A 12,119-nucleotide genomic window follows, 5' to 3' on the forward strand; every position below is an offset into this window, starting at 1 on the left:
GTGATAATTATAAATAAAAATAAATATGTATTTTAGACTTGTTTTAACACAAGCATAAGATAAGGCAATGAAGCGCAAGGCATCATGCATTTTAATTGAAATATATTTTTTTAGATTTATTCATTAAACGAACTGTGTAAATAGAACCGCAACCATGATTAACAATGATCGTGTATAATTAATAGTATATGATTTTCCGCATCTATATTATTTATGCATATACAGGATGGAGATTTTTTTCTAAAATAGCGGTCCAATATGTTTGCTATTATATTCTTTGAAATTTAGAATCGACTTTCTCTTAAGTAGCCAATCTTTTTTTACTTTTCAATTTTCACGATTAAATATCTCGGTAATTAAGACTTACATTAAGCTTCTCTTAAAGTATGCTATTTGAAGTTAATGTAAAGAGTAAAATTTTGTTATTTATTCTCTTATATGATTATACTGATTAAATTTGATGAAGAAAATTTATTTTAGTTGATTTCAGTCTTTCATTTTATCTTCTTTAGAATTAAGAAATATTAATATATGTGTTTCAAAATTCTGATTACCAAAAAATTCAGCCTAAGACGATCCAAGAATATATCGGCAAATTCTGATCCACTATTTCAGATGCACCCTGTATTAAAAAAAAGACACGTGTTATATGTTATACAGCTTACAAATGTCCGCTGTATAATACCGTCCATCGGTAAATTGCGGTATCCTCCACAAGTCAATGCATTTAAATTTGCTCGCACAATTAATATAGTATAGTACAAGATGTCGTATAACAATACATATATATATATATATATATTATACCTTTGACGAACACAAGCTCGAACGTACCTGTTTGTTTATAAAACGACTACTTTATAAACATTAATTTAAACATCAAAAAGTCCGACTACTTTTATGCCCAATTAAAAATCATTTACACATCCCATATGGCACAGAAAAGCTAAAAGACATCTTAAAGATATCTAAAAAAACAATGAGACGTCTTTAAGTCATGTTTAAGTCATCTTTTAGGGACATGTGCCCTCTGGGATACTTGGGACAAGATAACAATTATTCATCGTATGTGACATCCAAAATTATTTGTATACTATACTAAATATTCTAAAGATAAAATATATAATATCGCACACACACATTTTATTCAGTTTCTTTATAAAGATCAATGTCGACAATCGTACAAGTGTTAGAATTAAATTTGCGCGTGCGATAATTGATCTTTTCACTAATTCCTAAATGACTTTAACATTCGAAGTACGTTCGAGTGCATTTTGAAATGCAATAGGGAAGGCTTGGCAAGGTTCATTCTTTAAAAGGTCTCACTTTAATCAACGAGATACGAAGACTATAACGCATATATACATATACAGGATGGGGTGTGAATGTGCCCTTATTATATCACAGAGAGGCGTAACAAAAATATAAAATAATTTAAATTTTTATATAGTATTTTGTATGTGAACTCTCTCTCTCTCTCTCTCTCTCCCTTTCTCTCTCTTTCTTTCTCGCGTACTCACTCATGCTTACAATCGCTATGTGTTTTTCGTGATTCGTCCCACAAGTTTTTAACGTTGTAAAATTATTAATAATACCGATATATGTTGGAATATCTACCCATCAACGCGCATGTAGTATTGCTATATTATTTATTTATTAACATATTGCTATTAACAAATGGTTTTCAATATTGATGCGCCTTGAGAATTTAAAACTAATTCTTTTAATTGATTCCATTAAAAGAGAAGCTATAGTTATTGATACGCATATAGTATAACGCTGTTTGTGGTACGAATCACTCTACACTATTATTGTCATTAGCATTCGGTCCTCTCTCTTTCTCTCATTCTCTCTGGTTATCTTTTTTTCTTTCGTATTACATTCTTTGAATTTCATCTTCTTTTATATTCTTCGTCTCATCCTCACACCTTTTTTTTTTATGCTGTAACCGCCTTTCCATTATCTTTCATTCTTCTACTTTTATCGCTTTCTATCTTTTACCATATAATAACTAGCCTCTGACAAAATTAAATTCTGAAAAACGAGATGCAAACTATTAAACAACTCTCATTTCTTTCCCCCTGAACTCGTCCTGCGCATATAGTAGCATATTAAATTAACGTATACACGAGAATCCCGAGAACGGTGCATATGTATATCAGTAGCAATAACTGATGGAGAGAGCATTCTCTTTCACGTAACGATAACTTCATCGTTGCGAGATAATCAAGTGACAAGAAAATCCAACGCGGTTTCGTTGAAATAAGGACTTTGAGTAAGAGCTTCTTTCGCAACCGTTTTCTGCGCGATACCGTATATACGACGTCTACGTGTATAAACAAACACGTAGACATGTAATAGCAGTAGACGCGTAATATGCGCGTAGACGTGAATCGCATATAGGTATTAAGAATAAAAGTTCAGTTTTGTGCTGATATACAACAGTGTTAGATACTAATCTGTTTTATCTTGGCTTATATGTATATGTTTATGTATGCGCATATATATGTGTATATATATATGCATACAAATTATGCGTATGTTTGCTTATGTACAATGCCTCATTATTAAGTATACACACACATGCTCGTACACACGCACACACAGTTCTTTAAATTAGAATCTGCAAATTATATATAATTACGCGTATTGTTTAACGCGAAAAAAACTGCTTCGATCAAGCTATCTAAGATGATAAAAAGCTGAAATTTCGAACTTAAGTTGTGAAAAAATTTTAATTTTTGCACATTTCAGCGATTTTAGCAAAAATTAGAAATTGATAAATTAAAAGTATAGGTAAAAGGTATTATGTAGCTAAATATTGGATACATATAAGCTTATAAAAAAATTTTACAATATGGTATAATCTTTTCCACCATTATTAGCCACCGTTATTAGAGACATCCGTCACTATAATTCTCGCAAAATACACTTCCTCCACTATCTCTCTGTTAATTCCGTCTATCCTAAATTTATTCTTGCGTATATAATATATCAGTGAAGAGATAAGAGTATCATTCGCAAAAGGGATGTGCCTTACAATTAGATTTATGAAGATTAATGAGAAGTGAGCGATATTAGTCCCATTAGTAATTGGCGATAGAAAAATCTGCATAAGTTAATAAGTGCGAAGTGGAATAGTGGATTTTTATGAGACGAGAAAAGTGTATAGTATAGATATTGTAAAATTTTGCTCGTAATAATGTATCTCTTTTTTTTATGTATATATAATATATACGTACACGCATGCGCGCGTGTACAAAGATTAAACTTGCGAGTTCCAGCATGTATATGAAGAGGTACAAAAGTTATAGAATAGGCGTTGAGGTCCAAAAGGCTGTCTAATTCGTGCTCGAATCGTTATCGATCGTTTTTCTTTTTTTTTTTTCTTTCTTTTTAGTAGTGATCGAAGAGATTGAGGGTGTCGGAACCGGTATATCTGAAGAACTTATACGCTGATAATGTTAATCGCGCTTTATAAATAATAAAATATTAAAAGAAACTCACAGAAATTTATTTTGTGAAATAAAATTTCTAATCTTCAAGATTTGGAATTATTTAAAGAATAAATTTCCTTTCATTTCATTCTTTCTAATCTGTAAATATTTTGTATTCTGACAATCAAAAGATATCGAAAGTGGAATTGGAAGTATTTCACCGCACTTAGTAATTTCTATTTAAAAATTTAACTATTTTAATTCTGTTAGAAAAATTAAAAGAAAATAACTTTAAGATTCTCAAATTAGATTAATCTTGAAATTTAAGAACTATACATTACAGAAACATTCTTAATAATTTTTTTAAATTCTAGTTTTAGAACAAATAAGTTCATTTTTTGTTATTGTTAAATCCTGGCAAAAAAAGTGTACTTAAATTTTATTGTTATTTGTTATAATAAATTTAAGAATCATTTTAAGAAACAAATTTTCCTATAAATCGCAAAATAACAGATACATGTCGCTATTTGGGTCACTATCACATACAGCGACAAGACTTTTCATGAGATAATTATAGAAGAGAGAGGTCTACAGTTTTTTCTTACATGCTAATTTTATATTATTCCTCTCAATATTCTTCTCTTATATCTAATCTATTTAAATTCTAATGATAGTCAAAAATTGTGACCCTTAGTTATTAAAAGGCAAGATATACAATTGCCTAAAAATCAATATAATATTTATGAAGAGCTATGATGATTATATATATCGTGCATATCTTATTTTTCATGAGTGCAGAATTGTCATATCTATTGTAAGAGCTGTCAGTCTCTCAAGATAGTCCCGACACCATCGAATATTGCAATTGGGCTTTGATTTTTCGTCGCGTGAATACCTTGTCGTGAAATGGATCGTAATCGATCGTGCAATTAGAATTAACGCACATATGTGAAAAAATACATTCTTATCGTTTTTATTTATGGCGATAATCGCGCAGTAACCGTGCGCGATATGTATTTATTGTTTTATGGATGATAATTATTCAATCATGTGTATGATGCCAGGAAAGTGATATTATAGATAATATCGACTCAAAATTCACTCCAAGAAAGTAAAAAGCCAATGTTGTCATGATGGTGACAAATGAATTGCAAGAATGATGAAGGAAAAGTTCAATGATTTACTAACAATTAGGTGATTAATTTTCAAGTTGCATGACGTTGAACTTTCTTTTGAGTCTTAAGAGGAACTTGCAATTAAAATATCCTTAAAAAAGAGATCCCTAAAATACAAAAAGTAATTGCTTTAAAGAGTTAATTGCTTTTAAAGATATGTAACAGAATACATTACTAGAAATTTTACGTCACAATTCAGTCGGCCACATCAAATTTTTTCAATTCTATCTATCCTTTTAGAAGAAAAATTTCATTTTGTTACTTAATCGATTGCAGTTTTCGCGGTTTCTTAAATAACGTACGCGCAAAATTTGCGCTCGACGACGAGTTTCATTTTTTACAAACTAGAGAAATTAATATATAAGATAAGTAATATCGGCTCTCGCGATTGTAGTAAGATTCCGTATCGATTGTAAATTTTTTTGTCAAACGATATCGCGCATTTACCGCCACACACAGTAATCTGAACGATCGTTAACGTACTAGATAGATAGGATGCTTATGACACGCATCTCTATGTGAGAGATTGTATCTTATTTTATGTTTAGATTATATAAGTACGCGTATATCTTTTCAGACACGCATAAATACATCAAAGAACGCGGGCGTGACACAAAATTTTATACAAGATGATACATGAAAAGTGATACTTTAAGACTCTGCTTTCCGCTACTCCGGTCATCCTTTCGCTTTCGTTCCGCGAATGTGACGATTCCGTTTCTACTTCCTGAGAGGATGCCACATGGCAACCGGACGCCGCAAGGCCGCCAACATTTGTCTCCAATGTGCCAATGCTTTTCCCGTAGAGGTAGATCCTATGATGATGTGGCCGACAGAGTACGCTTTTGGACTCGTACCTTGGTCGCCGTTCAACTCCGCCACCGTCAATCTCAACTGTATAGTCTAGAAAAACGTATATTCGATAAAAATATCTCTATATAATTAAATACAAAATAGAAGAAACTATACGTCGATTTATTAGAAAAATATAATATTTGCGAATTTTTTGTAAGAAAATTTAAATCTTTTTAAATAGGATTTGATTGATTCGAAAAATCGATTAAAACTCGTTTTAACGATATCGATTCGCAATTATAAGTATATGTATCACATTGTTAAATTATATATTTATTATTTTTCAAAATGAAAAGTTATTCAAAACCTGTAGAGTGTGCGCTGGCATGCTAAATATTATCGCTTCGTTGAAGATCGGACTCTTCTCGCCTTTTTTCACGGACGTTTTCTTTTTATGTATCTTTTTCCCTTGTTGAAGTAAGTATACCTTAGTGAAAGAAAATATGTGTTAACAATTACATCTTGTTCAAATTATTTATTACTACACGTATATATACATATATAGACGCACTTATTATGAATTTAATTAAACTACCTTAACAAAAAAATCACCCGGAGTTGAATTTGCGCCGCGTAAGTTGCGGGCTTTAACTACTACGAGGGTGAGTCTCTCTGCCGTTGGCAAGTAACTGAGAGAGAACATCAGCTCTCCTAGATGCGGAGTGGGTAAGGCAGGTCCACTGAGCGGTAACCATGTCGTAGCTGGTGGCCTCCCCACAGGCCCGAGCTTTAAACTAGCTTCACCGATTAACGATGCGCCGCCGCCAACGCTAGATTCATCAGAAAACACCTGAATAATGGAAAGAAAAATCTATTTCAATTCAGGCATTCAATGTTATAATAAATTCAATCAAAACTATTTTAAGTTAACTACTTCAAATCAACAGACATATTCGTAAAAAAATAATTATTTTGTCTATTTGTAATATTTAATCTGCATCAAATATATAAATAGAACAAAATCAATAGTGAAAAGCACCTCAACAAGAAGTGTTTTGCCTGCTGGACCGCCATCGAGGGGAAATAGGAATTTCTCTTGATAACTAGGCGATGGACATCCCCTATAAATTCTCGTTTGTACGTGGGTCTGTCTATCGGGTAAAAGACATACCCTAGGAAAGAAAAATATTTTGAATACTTGTACTCGAAAGTTAATTAATTAATAATTAGTTTTTCTTGGGAGAGAAAGAGAGAACGAATTGTTAGGAAAAAAATGTCAATATATGTATTTTCTAAAAAAATTACTAATTAAATTTATAATAAAAAATTAATACGATAATGTTTAATATGATATGCTAATTTTATTGAGAATTAAAGAGTTATATTAGAGAAGAAAGAAGGAAAAAAAAGAGAGAAATATTCACCTAACAAAAGTATCTTGCGCTGGAATATCGTCGGCAGCAACGAGATCCCTGGCCTCCAGGACGCTCACGACCAAATCGCCCTCGCAATCGCTTCCGCGACCACCCCATCTCTCGTGTTCGAGTCCGACGCAGATGTGGCCTACAATGGGTGCTTCTTCGAGATCGTTCAAATTCACGCTAGTGTCGGAACACACGCTTTCGCAACTGATTGCTCTTTTCAACGTAAATTCGTCGGGTGGTGGTTCCGGCTCGGGACCGAGTGAACCTCGACGATTTCCCAATCTAGTGTAATCGCTCATCGCGTAACCCAGATACGACTCTTCTAAACTTTGAGAAAGTCGTCTCTTCAATTGTACTTCCTCTAGGGCGGCGTAAAGCTCTTGGCTATTCCTTCTTCTAAAGAGAACAAATTTTATAGACAATATGTGCGTTTTTCTTTTACATTTGAAAATAATGAAGAGAAGATTATTCAAATAAACATTCTTACCTCGATGGATCGGCAACATCAAAGTCTACATATTCATGAATGCCATTCAATCTTTCCACGCTTTTACGTCGTTGTTCGAGACTATTGAAAATCTCCTAAAATGATTTTTAATAAACTGACGAATATATATAATCCAGATATCTGATATGATATTACATTGAATATATTTTTTAAAATCGACATGTTTCTCTTTTTAATCGTATTATGAAAAAATAAAAAACAACACGTACCTCTGACGTTCGGGTGAAGCTCGGATCTGATAAATAAGTGTAAGATTCGTGATTGTTGTCTTTAACCAACAAAGGAGACGATGGTGGATCTTGTAGACTATTATACACCTACAAAGGCAACAAAAATATCAGGTTGAAAATAAGAATAAAGAAAAATATTGTTGATATTATATAAAATAAAAGACAGTAAATTAGTTACTTCTTGCGCTGTTCTGTGAGCTTCCAGATTTAGTTCAGGACTATAAAGATCGGAACTCCGTCTTGAACCATCCGGGCCGGTCACATCCAAATCGGTTTCCGCATAAATATCCCGTATATCTTGTAAGTATTCAGCATCCTGTAAATTATCTTCGGTGTTGTCGTTCACGAACGGTGGAAATGTAAGTCGCTGTATTTGTTGCGCCGAGGAAAGTACCGAACTGCAGAAGAAGTTTACAATTCAATATAAAAAGGACAAGAATAAATATCGAAGGAATTGATAGTACCAGGATTAAGCTACTTGTTCATGGTTTTTGTCTTTCTTTTTGAATACTCTTTTTAAAAAGAATTCTAATTACAAGTATAATATATAGATGATATACATAATTATGCAAATATAATTATATTTTTTCTAAATGTATATATATATATATATATATATATATATATATATTTTGTTTTTTTTAATCAGTTTTTAATAATGTAAATTTCTGATAACTAGCGACTTTTCAATAAAAACTCACTTATAAAATTCTGAAGCATCTATGTAGCTTTGCGTAGTGACGGATCTAAGCGCGCTGAAAATTCTCTCGCCGGTAGTAGGACTCTTCTTAGTAGGAATTTCCTGCGGTGGATCTGGTGGCGCGGGTGGTGGAGGTATTGGACTCGAGGCTGATTCGCTTGTAATCTTTGTGTCGTCTCCGATCGATCCTTGAATCGCGTTCGCGAACAATATCGACTCCCGAGTCGGATATGCTTGGAGTTCGTTGACAGGCTCGTAGACAGGAAAATCGGGCAGACTCTGAATATATTGTGAAACTCGTTGGAGGTCTTGCGACTTGGAGAGAGCGTTGTGAAAGATGTACGAATCGACATCTTCCTGATGACTGGAAACGGTGCTTTTGAACGGAGTCATCTCGATGGTTTGCATGTCGCTGTTCTTTCGATTATGATCGCCGTTCAACTCGTCATTGTTCTGAAGCAACTTGGAGACGGTTTGAGGCCTGTATATCGATTCCATGATCATCTGACTGGCCGCGTTCGACGAATTTGTCGCGTTCAAGCTATTCGGTAACCCTCTGCAGTCGTTCCTCGCGTACGATTGCGCGACATGATTCCTCTGGACGATTTCGTAGCCACCGTAATTCCGATTGACATCCTCGCTATCCAGGTGGCTGTTTAGGGGATGACTCATCCCGTACCTAAGCTGCGCCGAATCTTTGAGAGGATGCTCAAATTGTCTGTAAAGTCAACATAAGTCATTAGAAAACATAAAAAAAAATAATAAAAACAGTTTTAACACACATTTGTGATCTCAATTTTTTAAATAAATCAGTAGGCTATTACAATTAAATACAAAAGATTCATAATTTTTATTGTACTGTCATATACCTGATAGATCTGGAATCCATGTGGTTCTGCTCGACATAAGGCATCATCTGAATGTTTTCCGCTATCGTTTTCGGATCGTCGAACAAGAAAGCGGAATGTTCGATCGGCGGCACAAAGGGGCCGTGATTTTTCGGCGGCTCACTCTGAAAGAGAAATACGGACGGACCAGGGGCTCTCGATCGTATCGATCCTCTTTGCAACGACGGCGGCGGCGTCAGCGGACCCGGACCAGCCTCGTGCATCTTCAGGTAGTCGACGGTGCTCGGTGTCTGAAGTGGCGATGGCCTCGGACGAGCGGTCGGTCGTGGTTGAGGGGCTGGTCGTAACGGTTGTGGTGGTATCGTGCTGCCGCCGAGGGGAGGATGTAAATCCCTGTCGACAGCCTCAAATCTGTATAATAGTATAAGTGGTATAATATATTCTACGAGCATAATAAATTGTGTACAATGTGTGAGTGAATATGTAAAATATTTCAGAACTCTCGGCTTTTTAAATCTCGATCTCTGATTTAGTTTTACTTTATCAAGAATATGTATACATATTATATATATTTGTGTATGTGAATGCAAACAGATATTTTTGAAGATGGAATATTTTAGCTTCATTTGAATAAGAACATAAATGCGATGGAGGATTTAATAAATTTAATCGGACAAAGAAAGTTGTAAAAAGTATGTAATTTTTTTTTGCGTAAAATACTTTATTTACACTTTATTAACAGCTTTTAGTTTATAATAACATGAGTGATATGTAGAATATTCCAATTTGATTTAATTAATTTCTTTAAAGGTACGAATGCATGTGTGTTTGTATGTGTTGTGTGTGTAATTAATTTAATTATGCTTTGAGACATTCTTACACAAAACACTTTGTCAGAAAACTTCTCGTATAATACTTTCTAATGTATAAATAAATCCTCTTTATCGTAATATTACAGCTACAGAAAGATATTCCAAATTAATTTTAATCGAAAGGAAAACTTTCTTCCGGAAACTTGTTTAAACATCTCTTAAGATCTCCTCAAAAGTCATGCTAAACTTCTTCTTCTTCTTCTTCTTCTTCTTCTTCTTCTTCTTCTCATATTCATGCTTTTCCAGCCATATAAATAAATATCATAAAATTGTGCGGAGATTTAATTATCGAATCAGTCGCATACCTGGTGAAAGCGCCTTGCGCATCTAGCCGGAGGTCGCTATCGCTATGCAGGAGATGTTGAGAGGTATTCCCAGTTTGGCGATATAGGCCTGGTATTGTCTGAGCGGTCGGATGCTGAGCCTTCACCAATCCCACCTTCAAATAGTGTCATCGTTAGGAATGGCGATACAAAGTAATATGATAGAAGGAGATTGCTGAAGAAAATATTGCTTCTAAATAAGAAAATTTGCATTTAATTAAAATCGCAATTTAAAATATAGACATTCCTATCGCACAAGAGTATATATAGTTTTATAAATAATATAATTGTCAGATTAGAAAAAAAAAATTTTTAATCTCTCGATTAAAAATTTTTTAAATTTTAATCTCACTCAAAAAATATTTTGCTAACGTAGATAAATTTCTAGATGTCTTAATTAAAATTTATCGCTGCTTTTTTGTATCTATTAGAATATTGTTTGTCACGTATAGAATTTATAGCAGCAATATTCTAGCAATATCTCTAGAAAATTTAGATCCCATTGCCAAACATTAATCACAAATATAATTATCCTTAACAATAGCCCTTAAAGATAGGCATCGCAGAAAAATTTTCCGTCTAAATTATCCTAATAGTACAGATATAAATTCTGTCTCTGTCATTTAAATTGATTAAGTGCAAAATATATGTCGTATCACGGTATTTGCTAATAATTTATCTGTTTCAGTGAATTTTTTACACCTAGAAAATGTTTGTTTAAGTTGCAAGAGCATTTTTTTGAGTGGATAGATTCAATCAGTTGTATCAATTTCATCTTAAAATAGAGAAAAGAATTATGCGGAGTAATCATATCTTATAAATCAATATTTGTTCGATGATATAACTATGAGGAAGAGCAATAAAAGCTTCCTGGCGGATTCCACGGAATGTAATTTAACTTACATTTTTCGAGAATACACTTTTTACCTTTTCTTCCCGTGGTGCCCAAAGCCAAGAAAGCCTCTGTCTCCATTCCTCGCAGACGCTCCAAACATTCCTCGTGCCAAATTGCCATCCGATGCAATATCTGCGGGATTGACGAGACTACAGAAGCTAAGCGCTAATTATGCCACAAGATAATAGGTTTGTTCAAGATCATAACACGGAAATATCGGAGATAACGTAATAGAGCAAAGGGCAGAATGCAATGGTCCAAATGGATTGATGGCTTGATTTGTTTATAAGATATTTTTATAATATTATTTAGATTTATATTAAAATTATTTGATAATCAAATTATTTTAATACGCTGGTGTTTAATCATTAATTTTGTACGTGAATGCATTTGAATGTTCGTTTGAATGTTACATTTTGTGTGGTTGTAAATTATTTCGCTCTTTGTTCTTATTAACGATAATTTGATAATTAAACTGAAATATTTTCTTAATTTTCTATATAATTTTCAAATTATAAAAACACAAATATTATATAAATACAAATTATTTTAATAAATAAATAATTTTTCTCTGCATTTTCCTTTTGTTTTATATTTGTTGTTGCACAGAATAATTTTTTAACATATAACAAGAGTATTTTAAACATAAATTCTGTATGTTATAACGTCAAATCTATATGTTAGTTATTAAGTAATTTACTTTTGTAAAATTTGTAAAAATTTTTTCACACATTTCTTAATCGCATTTACTATATCTCATTCATACAACATAATAACCGAGTATTACATTCATTCGCGAGAACAATTATATGAATCAAAAGTCGTGATTGTTCTCGTAATTCGCGAGAAAAACAAGTCTCGATCTATTATCCCGGAAAAGAATGGATCAAACTTGTAGTCTTTCGGACAAAC

The 12,119-nt window shown here is 33.1% G+C and overlaps 1 protein-coding gene across 2 annotated transcripts in view; it reads right to left on the reverse strand.

Moving 5' to 3' along the window:
• Positions 1-635: 635 nt before the first annotated feature.
• The window catches only part of LOC140667245 (uncharacterized), a 37,249-nt gene continuing 25,765 nt past the window's right edge, over positions 636-12,119 (reverse strand). The window contains exons 3-14 of one of the 2 annotated variants that reach the window (XM_072894991.1): positions 11,240-11,339; positions 10,295-10,428; positions 9,139-9,510; positions 8,271-8,987; positions 7,748-7,967; positions 7,549-7,656; positions 7,319-7,413; positions 6,832-7,227; positions 6,447-6,579; positions 6,003-6,257; positions 5,775-5,894; positions 636-5,515 (exon numbers count right to left, since the gene is read on the reverse strand). In XM_072894991.1, coding sequence (XP_072751092.1) covers positions 5,333-5,515; positions 5,775-5,894; positions 6,003-6,257; positions 6,447-6,579; positions 6,832-7,227; positions 7,319-7,413; positions 7,549-7,656; positions 7,748-7,967; positions 8,271-8,987; positions 9,139-9,510; positions 10,295-10,428; positions 11,240-11,339 — 2,833 coding nt within the window. In that variant the 3' untranslated portion in view covers positions 636-5,332. Of the gene's footprint in view, positions 5,516-5,774; positions 5,895-6,002; positions 6,258-6,446; positions 6,580-6,831; positions 7,228-7,318; positions 7,414-7,548; positions 7,657-7,747; positions 7,968-8,270; positions 8,988-9,138; positions 9,529-10,294; positions 10,429-11,239; positions 11,340-12,119 lie in introns of both variants that reach the window. The other variant, XM_072894990.1, reaches the window with a different exon arrangement.

The sequence above is a fragment of the Anoplolepis gracilipes genome, chromosome 6, assembly GCF_047496725.1.
Source record: "Anoplolepis gracilipes chromosome 6, ASM4749672v1, whole genome shotgun sequence".
Classification (NCBI taxonomy): domain Eukaryota; kingdom Metazoa; phylum Arthropoda; class Insecta; order Hymenoptera; family Formicidae; genus Anoplolepis; species Anoplolepis gracilipes.